This window comes from Vidua chalybeata, chromosome 2, assembly GCF_026979565.1.
Source record: "Vidua chalybeata isolate OUT-0048 chromosome 2, bVidCha1 merged haplotype, whole genome shotgun sequence".
In the NCBI taxonomy this organism is placed as follows: Eukaryota; Metazoa; Chordata; class Aves; order Passeriformes; family Viduidae; genus Vidua; species Vidua chalybeata.
In genome coordinates, this window is record NC_071531.1 from 69,787,018 (window position 1) to 69,805,898 (window position 18,881).

Genomic DNA, 18,881 nt, shown 5'->3' on the forward strand with positions numbered 1-18,881 from the left:
TTTTTTCTCTTGTTCAAGATTGTTTCTTTGGGAAAGGTAAGTAATAAAGGTCTGTGTCTGGGACATGTGGGGGGGCAGTTCAATGAGAGGCTTTACAATCCTGTAACAGAGATGCTAAAGCACCAAGATGCAGTGTGCTACAGAAACTCAGCAGCCAAATAGTTCTTTGCCAGAGTGGTGGGGGAGAGGAGGAGGCAAATATAAGGGTGAAGAGCTTGAGGAAGAAATGGGTCCCTGCAACACAGAAGTTTCCTGTATGACTGTGCCTTCAGAACTGACAATCCTCACGGATCAGCCACTCCCCTGGTTCAGTGGTGTGGTGACTGTCTTGGAAACTCGGGACTCTGAAAAATTCCATAAGAAAATTAGTCTTCAGCACTTTTGTTGTGAGACTTGAGTCATGGATTGACCATGCAGACTGTGTGTGTCAGTGGTTAAGGTTTGGTTTTCGAGGGGGTGAGGGGGAGGTTTGGTGATAGTGATGCCTTAGGTTTAGCTTTTATATTTTTCAGATTCTGTAGTGCTTTAGTGTGTAGTTCTGAGCTTCACATTAAGGGATAATAAGCTCTCTTCACAGTATAGCTAGACAAAACAATTCCTTTCTAACTTGCAACCAAGGAAAACAGACCCAAATTTAAGGCTCAAGAGCATAAAAAATGTGGACTGAAGAGAGAAAAAAAAAAGAAGGCTGGGGCTTCATAACCTACATCTATAATTGGACAATTAAGTCCAATATGCTAATGGACCAGAACTTATAAAAGTGAAAGACCTTGTGACTGGTCACCCATTTTTGTGACCATTTTGGTTCATCTTGGGTGTAGCCCTGGCTGGGCTCTTTTACTGCCCAAGGTGCATCCACTGCGGCCTTTTAATAAATAGCTACTTTATTCTTTAACTCCGTCTAGCCTTTGCTCTAGGTCAGCCTTGACAAGGCATCAGTAGGGTTGGGTGTTTTTTATGTTTATGCTGCTGAAAGCTACAGTAATACCTAAATGTAAAGAAATCTAAAGAGGATCAGCATCTGCCAAAGTTAAGGAGCAATGGTAAAGACTAGATTCTCTGCTACTTGCCAGAAACTGCCAATTCCTGCCAACTGCAACAGCAGAGAGGAGAGAAATGGGGCAGGAAGAACACGGCAGGCACAGAGACTCTGTCCTTGCTCAGCCAAATGCCTCCAATAGCTCTTGGTCATGGATAGCTGCCCTCCTGCATAAGGACCTCTTGCTTGAGTTTTTTCTGAAACTCAAGCAGCTCTGCAAATGGGTGAAACAACTGGCTGTGGGACTTTCTAGAGGCTAGTAAGGCCTTCTGAACATGGGTGTCACTGGACATTCTGCCTGAAGAAAATGGTAGGACCAGAGAAGCAGGTAAGATCAAGTATTACTTTCCTCCTCTGGTCTTTTGCTTCAGATCTTTCTGCTCCATCTAAGTGTGGTATGATTACAGCACTTCATTTAATATAGAGGAAAATGCTGCAGGATTTTGAAGGAGAAGAGAAACTGAGAATACTTTAAATAGACTATTGCAGTATTTACTGCTCCAACCAGTTGCAAATGACTATATAATTGACCTATTACATAAATGGCAGCTCAAGTCAATTCATTTTGGGTTCTTCAAAATTGCTTTCTGCTTCTTAAGCCTTTCCCTCCCATTGCACTTTATGATTTGTGTACTAAAAAAATAAAAGCTGTGACCCAGTAAACCAGGCAATGGTGGATCTGTGCAGAAGTGCCAAACATGCCACAGTGCATCCAGAAAAAAACCAGCTTTATCTGCCTGAACTAAGGGGAAAGGAGAGGATTGGACTGATGGCAGAATGATATTGATCAAGGTAATGAAAAATCCTGCTGAAAAATCAGAAAAAGCTGTGCTTCTGAAGGTTGATTCCAGCCTCTGAAATTACCTGGGGTGCCAGGGAAAGGGTGAGGAAGGGATGGAGTCTGTGACAGGAATGGTGGTGACCAGGCTTATGTGTCATCTGAGACTTGTAAAAAAATCCTGGTCATTCTCAGCTGTTTGGATTGCTTCCTGAAGGCATGGATGTATGTGGTCTTCAGAGCACGCAGTATGCATGTGTGCATGAGAACTGCTGGACTAAGACATCTTGCTAAGACAGGATGAAGAAAAAAATGCTGCAGGTGGAAGTCATTTGGTTTGTTTGCAGATTTGCTCTGTGTATTTATTCTTTACAGGTGTGAATATTCACAGTTCTCTCGTGGCAATAAAAGCACACTTCAGTTCTCCTATGGAGTTACCAAATGTATTTTTAGATTATTAATTTACCGCAATAATCCCAGCTCTGAGAAATGAAGAGTCTCACTGAGACGCACCCTCTGCTCATAGCTGATGGGGTGCTGTGTCCTCCAATCCAAAAAGAATCCCACATCCTCAGCTGCTGCTCTTCCACGCACACAGAAATGTAACCTGCTGTTTTTCACACTGCTGCATGCTTGTTGCTGGCAGTACTGAAGGTGTCTGTTCCTTCAGGCAGTGGGGCAAAGTGGGGCTGACGTTGTGTATTTTGTGCCTCAACCCCATTTTTCCAACAAGTTTTCCTACCCCTTCCTCCTTTACCTTCACTTCTTCTGCATGAGACCTCTTTGCACAGACCCTTTCAGGCCCTGTTTTTCTTTACTTTGCTGGTTCATGTACAACACACAATGGCCATTATGTGCCATACTTACATCTGGCTACCCACCTCATTGGGAAAGCTAGGAACCAGGCTGACAGTGGTGTCCTGTATCTTCTGACGCGGGTGATTTATTCCCATTCCTGCTCACTGCCCTGGCATCTTAGTTTTTCACATTCCTTACAACAGGGACTCATGCCAAGCAAATGTTTATTGGGACCAATGACCTAAAACTAGCTCCTAAATGAATCCATCTACTCCCAACCCTTGACAGCCCTGCCCTCCTTGGCAACTGGGGAAATCCCCTGCAATGTGTGGTATGCTGGGAACCTCCTGCAAGAGCTCTGCCTGTAATCTCAGGCATCTTTAGGAGATCCTGCTTTGGGAGGAGCAGATTATGACTGCTGAGGGTTTATCCTCGACAGGAAAAAAGGTGAGGGTGTTTTTGACTTGCTTGCGAAGTGAAATTACATCACAGGTAAGGTCATGTGCAGTTCTTGCACGATCACCTGTTGAGATAAAACCTGCAAGAGAGACAAGTGATGAGCAGTGAGCTGCTGTGGCTACCCAGGGCTGTTGCTAACTATGAGCCAGTGCAGGCCTTCTCTGTTTTTCCCAAAGCAATGCTCACCTTTAGCAGGGTACTGTGGTTGGCACAGAGACTGGAGACTGTAAATCCAAGTCACCCTGTAAATAACTAGCCTAGTCTTTTTATACTGTGTGACCCTTGATGTTTAAAGTAAATTATCTCACAGTGAAAAAAAAAATAAAAAGAGTAAAGCAGTTTGTGAGCACTATTTTTTCTGATTTCTTCTTCCTGATCCCTGTGAAGGAAGAGGAAAAGAAAACGTTACCTGGTATTCTTCAGACTGGTTCAACTCAATCTTATGGCTGTTGGGTATTGGGTTGTTTTTTTTTTTTTTTTTTCCTTTTTGGGTTTTACTTATCTAGAAACTTCCTCTGTTGAGTAATCATCATGTGTGTTATTCTCCTTTCTCCAGTTCTGTTTTTTCCCATGTTTGTGTGCCTTGTGGTTCTTTCTTAAGCAGCTACAAAGTTTTTTTAAAGTCATTTCCTCTCGTTGAATTCAAATAATTCCTGGTCTTTTCAGATAACGGATTTAAATGACAGAGAAATGTACCCTCTGCAGCAGATGTGCTACAGAAGAAAACAGGTCCCATTTTAAGATGGATCTGGACCCAAATTGCAAACCTAATTCCTAGGAGTTGTCTAGGTTTGCAAAATGTAGCTCATCTCACACTGCAGTTTGCTAATAAGACATGTGAAAATACGTTTAATTACAGAGTGAGGCAAATATTCAAGTTTTAACACACTGTGTCTAACTTCTGAGAGCATCAGGACTCTGACAGATCTGAGCTTTGCAGATCCCATTCATTTCTAATCCTTAACACTGAAACTGTTCATCCTTTACTCTTGTGGTGAGGCACATTCTTTGAATAGTTTATCCTGTCCAGATTGAAAATGAACTCTGAAATCTCACTGCCTTTCTCTATCTTGGCTGTTATGATTCTGTTCTTTTTGGTGGTGGTGGTGCCTTGTGCCAGTCTCCCTTCCCTCCACTGCCTGCCTCCCCTTTGCTGCCAACTGACCTTTAGCCCCATCCAGTGGGATACCAGTGGGATACCAGTGGGATGTCCAGCTGCCCAGAGCTGCTGGACTCCTGTGTTGCAGTGAGGATGCACGAGACACCAGTGTCAAATGCTGCTTGGTGCTGGCTGAGGTTGATTCCTGCTTAACAGCCAGCTTGGGAACTTGCTTGATCCTGGTTTTGGCTTAGCTGAAACTATCCAAAATGTTGTAGCTGCGGCTTTCAATACAACCAACACAGGGCATTGCCCTGAGTCAGGCAGGCAAAAGAAACTGCTTGAAAGAGTGTTCAAGCACTTCCATGTGTTTAAGCCCCCTGATTTAGGGCACAGTGCCGACTGCAGCAGGAGCAGGTCTGCAGTGTCCCTTTGGCCTGATTTTCATAACCATGGGAATGCTGTGGGGCAGTCTGAGGTTCTCCCCTTGCCTTATGGCCAAGTCATTGCGAGACTCTGTGGCACAAAGAATGGGAAAATACTGGTTCTCATACAGTACTAATAATTGGCTCTGGCTAACAACAATTCCAGAGTTCAACAAACATGGTTTTCTCTCTCAATTTGTATGCCAGTTGACATGGTAAGCAGGAAGCACAACCCAGGCATTTTCCTAAAGGGAAACTGAAGTCATGAAGAAGATAGGAAAAGGAGTCAAGCCCTGAGTTCAGCTGCTGAGTAGGAAAAAAAAAATTTCATTTAACCTGATGATTCATCTGCCTTTTAGGGAGAACAGTGATCAAGTTGCACTGCAGATACATCTGCTGAGGCTACAAGCACAAAACACTCCTCTTTTTTTTTTTCCTCTCTTTGATCCCAGGATGGAATAAGGGACATATAATAACAATATTCACGTCCATGATACAGCTCAGAGATTGGCTCAATGACAGCCAAGGAACTAAATTAATAATTTGTTTAAGTTCTTGGTTGTCCTTTACAAATCAACAGAAGTGCATAAATGATGCACCAGCAGCCTTCATAGTAACTTCTCCTGTTCCAGCCTGGCTTCTGCTGTACAAGAACTGGGATCACAAAGTTTTTTTCATGCTCTACTCTGAGTTGCTCTGCATTATCACAGGCAAGGCAGAATTCTGCAGAAGATGTGCTAAATATGAGGACATGGTTGCACATCACTGAAACTTCAGCCTAGTAGAACTAGCAATGATAAGAGAAAAGATTATTTTACCCTTGAACATTTTAAAGCATTTCAGATAACAGTAATTCTACAGAAATCTCCAAGCCTCACTTCATTTTCAGAGCTGCAGAGCAACTGCAGCTCCCATAACCTACAATCAGAAAAGTGTGTGGTCAGGCCCTAACCTTCAGTCCCCACCATCAAAGCGCACACAAACACAGATCAATACCCCGGCCACTCACAAAACAAAAGAGGGGTTCAAACTCCATGTCAGAGGATGACAAAAGCATTTGCACTGTATTCATAAACCAAATCCAGAAAAAAAAATGAAATGTTCCACAATATCACTAGGACACAGATCTGTTTTTATAAAAACTCCAGTTTAATCTCATGGCTGAGACCTGGCAAAACATCTTTCTTTTGTGGCTGTTGTTTTCTTTCTTTTTTTTTTTTTTTAAACAATCACGCACGGAGGCAGGCAAGTCCACACAGAGAAAAAAAAGCTTAACAAAACTGCAATTCATCAGAGCTAGCAGGAAAAATAATCACAAAACCAGGGCCAGTGGGATGGTGGAGACAGTCCTCTTCATAGTGTCCAGCTTCCAACCCTTCTCTTGACCTGGCAGCAAATAATATTCAAAAGGGGACTAGTGCCTGCAAGCACAAGATCCAAGGTCTGGACTGCTGTATGGAGCCCTCAGAAAGTTCTTGCCTTCTGCCATCCTTCCTTTCTGGGGCTGTTAAAGTCCTACTCCATCTCCTGTCGAACTCAGTGGAAAGTTTTCCATTCCTTGCTTGAAACAGAATTAGTTTTCACCAACCCTTTACATTAGTTAGGAGCAAGCAAAGGTTAAACAAAATAGGGATCAGCTGCAGCTTCTCCCCCATCCCTAGAGATTTTTATTGGGTTTTTTTCTAGAGATGGAGAGAAGCAAAAAGGACAACTGCAAAACCTGGGCATGCTTGAAAGGTTGTATATGCTTCCATAGAGTGCTTGCATTTTCAAGGCCTGGAGAGAAGCTTGTGGCGGAAAGCTAAATCAGCCCTTGAACTCTGGTCTCCCCTGGTCTTGTCCCTCCTTTTCCAGGACGAGAGCCTTCCCAGAAAGGCACATTTAGGCCTTCTGCCCACCACAGATTAACCAGAACTAATTAGCTACTCTGTGAGCAAAAAGCCGCTTGAACTCTCAGTGCTGCAAACATAGCAGCAGAAAACAGTTCCACGCATCAGCCCAAGTTTCACAGATGTGTAAAATACTATTTAGGCAATTCCTTCATGTTAATTACGTTTCCTTCTTTTAATACATTTACATTTACATAGAATGATCTCTTTTATATATATATATATATATATATATATATATATAAAACATTTTAAAATATTCACCATTACAGGTGTTTCAGAATCAGTAAAAAACAAAAAAAAATTTTGATTGCACCATTTGGACACTGGATGAGGGAAAATGTTGCAGACTTCATGGATGCTTTCTAATACAGACTTAAGTTCCTCTGAAGCTCTAAAGATGAAAAAATAAGTACTTCAGTCTTTCTACAGTGATAGCACGAGATGGACAGCCCAGAGGACTGGGGTTTATAAGGTAAACTATAACCTTCATTTCTGTTTACTCTCCTGCCAGTGAGGTAGCTCCCACACGAGCTAACATTATCCATGTCCCTCCTTTCCATCAGGGATTCTCACCTTTGCCAGCTCAGCCATTTCACTCTGAGCTACGTTTAAGAGAAGCTGCACCAAACCTCGGACTACATGGGAAGAATAAGTGAAATTTACTCACTCTTCTTCCACTTGTAAAAGCCCACAGGCAACACATGCTGGTGATATTTTTTCATGTCTGAAACTGGGGCCATCTGCAAACTGAACAACAGCCTTTACTTTTCACAGTCTCGGGAAAATTGAAATGTACTGCAGGGTCTCTGAAGTGATCCTTGTAAAGCTGCAGATGATGAGCCAGTCTATTTAGGAAGGTCCTTTCAATAATACCAAAAAAACCCAGCTTTACTCACCTGGGCTGGACTCATCTCCCATAAATCCAATCTATCCTTCTTCATAATGCTTCACAGATAAACAAAAGAAAAACAGAAACAAACCCTACAAACAAACAAAAACAATAAAAACCAAACCCAAAGCCAATGAGAAAAAACACAAGAAATAAGAAAATCATTTCTTAAAGAGATCAGGTCTGACCCTGAAACTGACATTGGGGATAGCTTAGTAAAGCTGGATCTCAGGAAGCTCTTGCCACCCAGCCAGCACCATTCAATGGGAGGTGGCATCTGTCTTCTGGCCCTGCCCAACTCCCAAGCTCTGGTCCTTCAAGCTGACTGCAGGTACCAGTATCAGCATGGATCCATCATCAAACTTTACAGACTCTGCAGAAGGCTGAGTCTGGAGCTGAGAACAACATGGCACCTTGCAACTAAGAACGTGCTTTCATCTCTGCAGGACCTGGGGCTTTATTTTAAGAGTTCTGGATACATCAGCTGAAGGCTGGAGATTAAACTGTAGATAAGCAATGGGATCAAGTTACAAAACAGAGATACCATTGCAGCATCTCTGCTTAATTAAAATCCAGGACCCAGATCTGAGCTCAAATTCTGAAACATCCCTTAAAAGTATAGTCTGGATACAGATCTTAGTTGAGGCTGATCTTTAATATCAAGTAAAGATTTCTAATAATTTTCTCTTGCAGGAGTCTTACCACTTATGCCAAAAGCGCTATTACTTAGTGGAATGCTGTTAAGAGTTGAGACAGTGTATTATATACAAATTGCCAGACCTCATTTCTTGTTCATAGATCAGCTTATATGAGAATAAGGAGGCGAAAAAAAAATGGTTGTAACATGCCAAGGTTTCATCACATTTTCTTTTCCTTCTGATGCATTACTTTGTGAGCTTCTCTAGCTCCCTTCCAGCTGCCTTGGCAGTCAAAACTTCTAGGACCTGAGAGACTATAAGTCCTTGTCCAAAGTAAATTCTTTTGTTGATGCCAAAAAACCTGGGCATCATTTCCACAACTTTTACTTCCTCTAAAACCTTACCACAATACCTCATATCACACCTTCCCTTTGTCAGTAACCCAGCCATGGCAATTAAAAGCTTTCTCATGTGGCAGTGACATGTATATGCAGTGTGGAGCTGTGCTAACTATGAGGAGCATGAAGGACTGGAAATTCCCTAGTTTTAATAACAGGTATATTATGGTCTGGGAGTAGAATAATACAGTTGTCATGAAGCTGCATATTTTGGGCCTGCTGTTCACAGCTTGCCCAGGTAAACCATAGGCTGCTGCCTGTGAAAGAACATGTACCCAAATAAGAACTCCAGGCTTTCATCTGGTTTAATAATCTCCTTCAACAAAACTGACAACACAGACTTAGTTCTCTGCTCTGTTCCCACGTGGCACTATACACAAATAAAGGGTACAGTGGGGAGGATCAAAGACTGCGGCTCGTAAGGAAAAGCCCTCTTGTTTTTCACATTCCCTTTGGAAATGGAAGGAGAAAATTCTGCTGAAGATATATTCCTTGCGTTTGTGGGCCCAAAACTTCTCAAAAATACTCCAGCATATCTCTCCTTTAGCAATCAAAGAGTTCAGAGAAAGCACTGCATGGGGGGGCTCAGGACCCTCCAGCCACAATGGCACTAATAAAGTGACACGGTCTGTGCAGACTAGGAGCTCATGGGTTGAGTTTATCAACCATTGGAATTTGCCAGTACTTCACAAAACAAAGCCCTAAACACACATCTTTTGGGAAATTCTGGCTGACACTCATTGTGGTGGTTATAGCACTTCCTAACAGTTTACTGCTTAAACTATAGCCCATCACACCCACCTGAGGGCCTGCAGACTCAGACATCTCCAGGAATGATGGGCTCTGCAAGCACATTACAGGGACAATCTCAGTGCTGGCAGCAACATCTGTGTCCCTGTCTCCTCTGTAGTCACCAGTGACACTTAAATTGCAGAGACAGCACAGGCTGTACCTGACTTTGCCATCACCTACAGTCATAGATCAGGCAACAGATGAACCTGTGGTGAATACAGAGTTAGAGGCTTTATAAAAGAAGCTTTAATTCTATTCCCATGGCAGCTGTTGCATATCTGAACATGTATTTGCCTGTAACATTAATGTTTCCCTCAGGAGAGAGTTTAATTCACTTCAAATCCCCCTCTCAGGACTTGTTCATGATCTGTTCTGCAGTCCCACAAATCATCCTCTTTACCATACTCTTAATCAATCTAAAAGCACTGAGGTCCAGGGAGGTAGCAACCAGCCACACTCTCAAAGAAACAGTGTAAAATAATAGGAGACAAAATTTAAATAGAGAAGAAGCACCTGGGGACATGCCACACAGTGGCAATGAAAGACCAAGGGTCAAAGATATGTCAGTCAGGGTGCAAAAGGGCAATAGCCCAAGGACATGGAGATAAGAAGATCCTCTTGCCATTGTCTGCTGTTGGCAGTGTGGAGCTCAGCTGGAGACAGCTGCAGAGGTGTCATCTGGCTTTAAGCAACGATGAAAATAGTTGATACTGGCCTTCAGTATGACCTTGCCTTGGCTTTCACTGCTTTCAGCCTGAGGGGTGTCTACCACTGGGCAGCCAGCTGCACACTCATTCCTCAGCCACACCCATCTTGTGTGCCCAAGGAAGAAGAGACTGAGTACACAGAACTCCTGAGCAAGACCTGGAAGACTGAAAGAACAACTAGGCATTTCCTGTCCATCTGCTTTCATTCCAGCCTTTGCACCGGCTGGAAAGAGCACGTCTCTGATGCAAGGAGAGAGCTGGAGGCAGCATCCTCAGGTTATATGTTTATCTGGAACACCCCTGGGTGTCTCACACCCTGTGTGATTTGCTCATGCCAGCTTCACCTTCCTCTTTAGCTATGGCCAGCCTCCTGCACTGTTTATTTACACTGTATAAATCAGAAAGTCCTTCATTGGTGTCTGGGAAACAATGGTAGGAGTTCCCAAACATCTGCACTTACCTCCTCAGCAGATGTTGTGCCCCTGCACCCTGAGCTGCAGTGTTTTGTAAAAATGTTTCCTCTCAGTCCTGTTTTCTAATTATTCAGAGATTTACCTTTCCTTTTTTCCATAGGGAGGATGAGACTTTCACAGGGCTTGTTAGAGAACAGGTGTGAGAAATGCAAGTTCCCTGGGACTGGCTTATCATAAAAAACAACAGACAGTGAGGGACTAGGCAGGAGCAACAAGGGGAATGAAAAGCAAGACAAAGATACCATGACCTTCCATAGCAAAAGCTTTGCAGGAAACCATAAAGAATTCAGGTCTATCTTGCACAGAATAGTTTTAACAACAGCAAAATGGCAACAGAGTTGGTCTTGGACACTCCCATTCCAACCATCACAGAAAAGGAATAGGAGGAGCAGCTGCTACTCAATCTGCCTCCCACTTCGTCCATCCAGAATCACAGAGCGCCTCTGGGGCTGGTAGAAGCAGCTGGTAGAGGTCTCCAGTCTCTGGCCATTCTTGGGGATGGTCATTTTGTTCCGCAGCGTCACCCCCTCAGGCGTTGTCCGCGCGGGGTCGGACAGATCGCCACAAATGGGGCTCAGAGAGGTGGTCTGGGTGGGGCTTCTGATGGGTGACAACAATACCCTGGAGTCTGCTGAGGACGTGGGGTGGTCCATGATGGGGAAAGGGGGACTGAAGAGAATCAGACTCTGGGGCCTCCCAGGCCTAGATCTGTAGGAGGGTTTGGAGAACCCTGATGGCCTCTCTATCTTTGAAGACTGTGGGTTATCTCCAGCTGTCTCCCCGCCAGATGTGCGCTTTCGGCGCAGAACAGGGGCATCCAGAGCAGGGTGATGACTGGACTGAGATGGCTCCAGTGGAGAGCCCAGGCTGCCATGCCAAGGACATGCTGAGTCTTTTTGAGCAGGGTCACTGTTTTCTTTCTCTGCTTTGGCTTTCTTTTCTGTCAGCGGGCTCTTGGGGGCCTCCAGGTGGCTCCATGCCACCCGTGGAGCTTGCCTAATGGCCTGCATGGCTTCTGCTTCCTTCTTCTCAGTGGCTGGAGCAGCGTTCTGAGCCTGCAGGGGCTGGGGGATCTGGGTGTACTGAATCTTGGGTGGTATCACAGGCACCGCTCTAGCCTGGCACATCTTAATCATGAAGGAGGTCCTGACTGCTGATACGCTGACAGGGGCAGAGTTACGACGGCCGGTGGTGGCGTGGGCCACTGCCAGGTAATCCAAGTCTAGATCCACGGGGGCATTGAAATGAGACCCCCAGGGAACACCCCTACTGGCAGCAGGGCAGTGTGTCGGCAGGGATGGGACAGAATCACTGCTTTTTACTTCCTTCTGCCCATACAGGAGGTTCCCATGGGCAGATGGCATGGACAGGCTCTCAAATGTGAAGAAATCTGGGGCTGGTAGGAGTGAATCCAAGTTGAGGGATGAAGGCCTGGTCTTTACTTTGCGAGGTGTTTCTTCACCTTTATTACTCAGCTGTGACTCAGTGGCAGAACACAATGCTTTCGTGACAGTCTCTCCTCCCAGGGCAGTGTCCTGAGATATGGATAACTCCTCCTTTGTGTTCTTAGTCTGTGAAGAACTGCCTGGACTATTTTGGTATGGCAAAGACAACTCAAGCTTTGGGCTCCAAGGGTTTTCTTTGCTCACATGCACTTTCTTTCCCTCTGTCTCCAAAAGAGGGACTCTGGAGGGTCCTGCTTTCTCACCTGGTGCTTTCTCCCTGATAAGGGGGTACTCAGGTTTTGAAGGCTCTCCTGGAGGAGTTGGGCCATTCTCATCTTGCATTGCTTTGCCCAAAGTAGAGGGGGACATGGGTTGTGTTTTGGCTAGCTCACAAGTCACTGAATGCAGAATGTCACCACATGGCTGCTGCTGGTCAGTGGCATCTATGAAAGAGAATGGGGTAGTCCACAGACTCAGCACTGTGTCTTTACTGTCCAGGGAGAGGCTGCGACTGAACCGCGGCCTAAGAGAAAGGCCCGTCTCTGCTCTCTGGCTCTGTGGGTGAAACTCCTGGGTCATCTTCTCCTGAATGTCCTTAAAGGTGGGGGAATGGAGAGGGCTTGTAACCCACTGGTGATCCTCCCAAGGCTCCACAAGTTCTAAGCTCTGCACATTATCTGTCCAGGCATCCTCGTCATCCTGGTCAGCAGCATCCTGGGTTCTGCTAACAGCATTGCCTTCCTTCACCTCCTGGATTCCAGCTCCACTCAGTGCCTTGGAGGAGAATGTGTCCCTTTCATCAGTAGTCATTATCTCATGCTTCTCCCTCTGCGTCTGGACTCTGGTAAAACCATCCTTTTCCCTCTGGAGCTGGGAAGTGCCATCTCTTTCTTTCCCTGATTCTGGACACGCTCCTTTGGAACAAGGTAATCCATCACTAGTGGCAATCTCACTAAATTCTGATTGACCATGAAGCTTCCAGTCTGGGGTAGGAGTGAGACATTCGCTCCTGCTCTCCACCATTGACTGGTGGTTCTTTGGAGTGGCTGAGCCTGTTGGAATAGTGCCCAGTTTGGGTAGGGCTGAAGGACCACTCTGCTGTGCAATTGCCTCAGACTGGCAGCTGGGGAGGCTGTCTTGTTGCTCCATGCCACTGGCACCAAATAAAGGCACCTGAGTTATCTGTGATGATCTGCTTTCAGATTTCTGCTCACTGAGTGTTGGACTCTGCCCTGGGCCACAGCAAAGACTATCTGTTTGTAGTGAAGAGGAAGATTCAGAAATTGGGCTTGTATTGGGAATAGCTGCTGGCAAGAGCAAGAGCTCCTCTTCAGGTTCAATAATTTTCAGTTCCTGTTGTATCTCTGGCCACAGCGGTTCTAGAAGGGCATTTGCCGGGTCCTCCTCAGTCTGAAAAGCAGAGGAAATGCCATCACCTGGGAGCTCACAACTTACCAATAAGTACCTCTCCATTTTCCCCAAACAGCCCTCCTAGAATAGCCAGGCTCCTGGATGAGCACGCTCATGAGTACAGAAACACAGACACACAGACTGCTACCAGTACAACAAAGAAAATACATCTATAAACAAGTGGGTTTATGGAGGAGAAGGTCTGAGGTGCAGCCAAAAGGAGAACTGGACAGACATACTGAAATAGTGAGCTGAATGAGTAGCTGGAATGTTCCAGCCCATTTCTCAGCAATTCCCATTCAGGCTCACTTGGCCTTGCCAGAGAATATGCATTCCCAAACTGCACACAAACTAGAATGAATAATCTATTCAAGGAAATATGCCAACAGATCTTTAAATAGCTGTCCAGAGATGAGTATCACTGTAAGAAACTTGGTGAAAAGGCTTTGCTAGAGATACAGAGGAAGAAAAAAAAAATAGTAAGAATTAAAAAAAAAAAATTGTGTGTAGAGAATGGGAGTAAAAAGGACCGTTCAGGCTGTCCAGGACAAATGGGACAGCAAAAACAGAAGGGGAATTCAGAGACCATGGGTCAAAATGTTCAGACATTCAGACAGTTTCACATCTGGAGAGTCTCAGAGCAGACAGATGGTACGGACTGAAATTGTACAGTTACAGGAAAAGATGACCAAAAGGGCATAGTAGGTAGTTACGTAAAGGTAAATCACCACATGGTGATTTCACAGAAGTTAAATAAATCGGTTCATGGTCAATTATTGGTGCTACTTGGCCTAAGTTACAGACTGAGTTTTCACAACTAGAGACACACAATGAAACTTTAAACTGCCTCCCGGTCACTACCATGACATGGTCCCCCACCCTTCTCATGCCTTCTTCCTTACCACATCTCTTAGGCGTGATCCTTCTTCTGTCTTAGCCATCTCAATCTCCTGCTGGTCACAGCTGCCTTCTGAGGAGACATCCTTCATCCTGAGCTGTCCTTGCTCTGCTTTGTCTGCTGGGAGTAGTCCCTTATGAAACTCAGAAGCTGGTGTTTGTTCCAAGGTGGGACTCTGCTCTGAGGACTGCTGGGGGCTGCTGCTGCTGCTTGTGCAGCTGCTTTGCCCACATGTCTCCTGATTTTCTGCTGCTGGCTGTGGCGTTTCTAGGGACTCACGTTTCTCAGATGCCACCAGCTCCTCAGGACGAGAGCCTGGATCAGAAACACATACGAATGTAACTACTTGAGACTGAAAACTTGTGCCCTGGGACAAAGCAGTGCTGCCAAGAGCCAACACTGACTAACAAAGCTAGAGAGCTTCCTCCAGGCACAACCAGATGTTTCTGGAAGGTCACCGACATCCCCAGGCTCCTTACTGAAACTAGCATCACCCTGACCTGCTATCAAATCAACACCCACCCTGCCATAGGTTAGTTTCTTTCTGGCCAGAAGCTCAAGCTGGAGAAACCTCCATACCACCAAGCTGCAGGGCACTTCCAGCAGCCCAGCTGAGGATCCATACCCCCCTCCTTAACACAATTTACCTCTGGATGCTGCCACTGGCAGAGTTGGCCCCAGCTGTTTCTCCTTGCGTTCTGCTGCCTGCTCTGCCCTTGTATGGGTCCCTGCCTCCAGAGCAGAGGGGCTCGTGCTCTCCACCAGAGAAGACAGCTCCTCTAAACTGGAAAGGGAATGCTTCTCCTTGGTGGGCAGGCGGCAGGGTGTGCTGTTGGTGCTGATGACTGCTGATACCCTCAGCGGGACAGAGACAGCAAATGGCTCCGAGATGTTCAGGGCTTTCCTCTGGTGATGAGGAGAGGCCTCCAAGGGAAAGAGGCTGCTTGGGAAGCCTGACTTGGTGGCTGTTTCAGAGGTGTAGAACATGAGTACTCCTTTGGCTGAAGTCTGCTCGTTTTCAGCATCCTCTGCTACCTGGAAAACCTTCAGCTGCTCAGGGGGTGACTTCACCTGCGGTGTCCGGGGAAGACCTCTCTCCCCACCTAGCTCTGAACTTCCTTTGGCCCCCATGGCAGATCCTTCTCGCTCCCACTCATTCTCCTTTCTGAGGTCATATGAGCTGCCTATGCCTCCTGTCCGTATCTTGGTGGGAACAAAGAATCCTCCAGTAGTCACTGACCGTTTGAACCTGCTTTTGTCATCCTCCCCTAGAGACAGGAACATAGGAGCAAGTCAGTGGGAAGCAAAGAACTAGCAAACAAATCTCCTCTGTGAGGAGCCCTCCTCAGTCCCTCCAGAGATGAGTTCTGCCCTGGTGAACACTCAGATTTCCCCAGACAGATGGAGACAAGTGGCACTGAAGGCTTTCTATGCTCTAGCCCTAGGGCTTCCTTCAAAATAGGCAGGCAACACGGGACTGAATGCTCTCCACGGGAAATCAGCTCAGACTTTTATTAGATACCCTTCTCCATCAGATGCAGACTATCACATACTGCCCACAATGCACACACCAGGCTTTGTCAGCTTTTTGTAAGCCTTTTTCACCTACAAATGGGATTTTTGTGCCCAGAATAACCAAGAAAGAAATCAAAGCAGTCCAACTGCCAATAAAGGTGCAGCTAAACACAGTGGTAACTCTCAGGTGGATGCACTGAGATAAACAACACAGAAAAGAGTAAAAAATGCACACACAAAGAGGTGGGGACACACGCCAGCAGCCATGACATAAGTACACAAAGATACACAACATGGTGAGATAGACACAGACTGCTCATCCATTGAGGGTGGTGAGACACTGGAACAGGCTGTCCAGAGAAGCTGAGGATGCCCCATCCCTGGAAGTGTTCAAGGCTTGCTCAATTGTTGGTACCACCTGGTATAGTGGAAGGTGTCCCTGCCCGTGGCAGGGCTGTTGGAACTAGGAGATTTCTAAAGTCCCTTTCAACCCAAACTGTTCTGTGATTCTGTGATCCATGCTGCTGAAAGTGCAGAGCTGCACTCCTTCCCCCTCACAGTATAGGCAGGCTATGGATGTCTCACCTTCCACTGGCAGGGAACACAATGAGTCCATGCTCTTTGCAGGCCGAATAGTTGCTTTTTCTGTGGAAAAAGAGGTTTAGAAGTAGGTATCAGATCCTGTGGCTTTGCAGGCTTCAGCCCATAAAGATCAAAGGCTGCATCCATATAGGCAGGCATGCCAGGCAGACATTTTCCATTTCCAAGCATTCCCCCATGTATCTACACCACATGGCTTATTACCCACAACACTTGTCCACACAGCTAGGGATCTGCTAGTGCTAACAACAGCTTTGCACCTGCTGGACATGTGGAGAGCTATACTTAACCCAGCCAGATAACACCACCTCCGCTCTGAAGCAGTTAAGCATCCCCAAAGCTGTCATGTGCCACTCCCCTCCCCGACTTAGTCAGGCTATTGGTTGTGGGGGACTTTTTAACTAAACTGACATAAATGCCTTATCACCTCTCATTCCTGATAGCAAATGTTGGGTTATTTTTATGTTGAACTCCCGGCTCTTTTGCTGATGCGAGTGTACCCTGCCTCTAGCAAGAACTCTGGGAAATTTCTGAGGGCAGTGAGCAACCTATTTTGCTGGCCATCTTCACTGGACTTGCTTGTCCAGAAACAAGCTATCATTTGTTACTATACACTCCACAGGTCTGTTCCTGAGAGGTTTTGGAAGCTTGTAGCTATTACTGCTCTGAAAAAGGAAGGGAGGTGGGGAAATGTAGCTGGCAAGGAAGACAAGTTAGTCTCTGGCAGCCCAAAAAGGGTCCATGGAGATCTGGAAAATGTCTGGGAGTAAAGTTTGCTGTTTACAGAGTTGCACAAAGTAGGTAAAGCAGAAAGTCAGCAGGCTTGTTAGACTTCATTTGTTTATATAATTGAAGCTTCTGGCTCTGACTCTCACAGGAGCATAGGAGAAACTCCAGTTACTTTTTACATTTATATGGAGTCCTGGCTACTTTTTACATTCATAAGATGTGATGTCTTGAGCACTGTTTCCGTTTTCCAGGAGGAACAGAATTCAAGCTGGGGAGCTGTGTAAGTCACATTTTATGTGACTTACAGATTTGTGTGCACAGACACAAGCTGTGCTAAAGCATGTGCTGAGTTTCAGCAGCAACTTCGTCTGCTCCCCCACATTAGGCTGTAAGCAGGGAGCACTGAAAAATGTAACACAGCAGCACAGAAAGGCACTGCTTCAGTGCTGGAAGCTCTGCACAAGGCTGTGCATTTGTGTGTCCTGCTGGTGAAAATGTCCAGCCCCTGTCACTCAGTACTGTCCTTGGAACAAGGCTCAGCCTCCACGATCACTGGGGCTGCCATCATTCCTGGGCCTCCTTGGGTTAGTGCTATTTTGAGACGGTGCTCCTTATCAAAGTGAGAAGGTGATCCCATGATCAAAATAGGATAGAGAGCTATTTTGAAGTCTGTCATGGCCACATTGTGTGAGGCATCTGTACATGCAAAACATGGGGAAGGCAGGGGTCCAAAAAGAACTGGATCCAGCATTTGGCTTCACACTCATTTCTGATCCAAATACAGCCTCTCTTATATGTGGTGGTAGCTAATGTTGCCAATATTAACTGTTTTATTTGAAGTCTTGCATTGTTAGGCAGTAGTCCTCCAAACACCAGCTCCTGAGGTCATGAGATTATATAAAGAAAAAATCCACCTTCATCTCCCTATAGAAAATAATATAGATACTATATACTAAAAAAAATCTGGAATATATAACTCCAAAACATTTCTTTATTAATTCAAATTAAAAGGGCATGCTTTCTTTTTAAGAACGTGATTACTTTTAAGTCAAGTTCATGATTTTTAGAGCTTGAGTCATCATTTCTTAACACTGGGAACTGGCACTGCCATGTGATTTTCTAGGAAGCAGAGTGTTTAAGAGATTGCAGCCCAGGAGAAGTTAGAATTTGGGATTACAGCCAGAAGAAAACACAACTTCTCTCTTGTAAATTCTGCAAAAGCAATGGCTTCCCTCAAAGTGCTGAGAGCCAGAGCTGAAGGCACTCCTGGTGCCTGGTTTTTCACAAAGACACGGAATGCAGTTGGTTCTTTAAAGTCCTTTAGTGGAAGGACAGCCTGGAAGGACAGCCTAGAAAGACAGCCATTCACCCAGTGCCAAGTAATGAGCCTCAGGAGACAGAGACTGGCTGGGCTGGAGCAGTGGACTAATCCAAACCTACAAAACATTTCCTAGTCCCCAGACTTGACAGCTGGACAAGAGGAGCCTGTTTATCAGGTACCAAAATGCAATATTTACTGTATCTGTCCAATCCTCCTGGAAGGTTGTTTCTTGCCATCACAGGAAAATGAGATGTGCGTGAAACCAGGCCACAAGCACGACCCCATTAGACTATCTCAAGTCCATGGCATTAGTGGCAAGTGAATACAGGTTGTTCCATGTTACCAACAACACAAGAGAAAGCCTCAGAGAGAAACATTCAGCTGTAAAGTGTATTCTTACCAGAGAGCTTCTGTGCCCTTACAAAGACACTCCCATTGCGACTCAGTTTAGACTTCGATTCTGAGCCAGAGCGGCCCAAATTAAATATTGACTTCCATTTCTTGGACTTGGTGGATAATTTCCTCCTGGAAGGAAAAAAGGCTCAGGTGGTCACCAAACCTTAGAGACTTTTGCCT

General features: G+C 45.5%; 1 protein-coding gene across 1 annotated transcript in view; it reads right to left on the minus strand.

The window, feature by feature from the left end:
- Nucleotides 1-5,635: 5,635 nt before the first annotated feature.
- ARHGAP31 (Rho GTPase activating protein 31) overlaps nucleotides 5,636-18,881 on the minus strand; it is a 59,931-nt gene continuing 46,685 nt past the window's right edge. Inside the window, exons 8-12 of the mRNA XM_053935607.1 lie at nucleotides 18,706-18,830; nucleotides 16,241-16,300; nucleotides 14,788-15,408; nucleotides 14,145-14,455; nucleotides 5,636-13,242 (exon numbers count right to left, since the gene is read on the minus strand). Of these exons, the coding sequence (XP_053791582.1) occupies nucleotides 10,783-13,242; nucleotides 14,145-14,455; nucleotides 14,788-15,408; nucleotides 16,241-16,300; nucleotides 18,706-18,830 (3,577 nt within the window). The 3' untranslated portion in view covers nucleotides 5,636-10,782. The remainder of the gene's footprint in view (nucleotides 13,243-14,144; nucleotides 14,456-14,787; nucleotides 15,409-16,240; nucleotides 16,301-18,705; nucleotides 18,831-18,881) is intronic.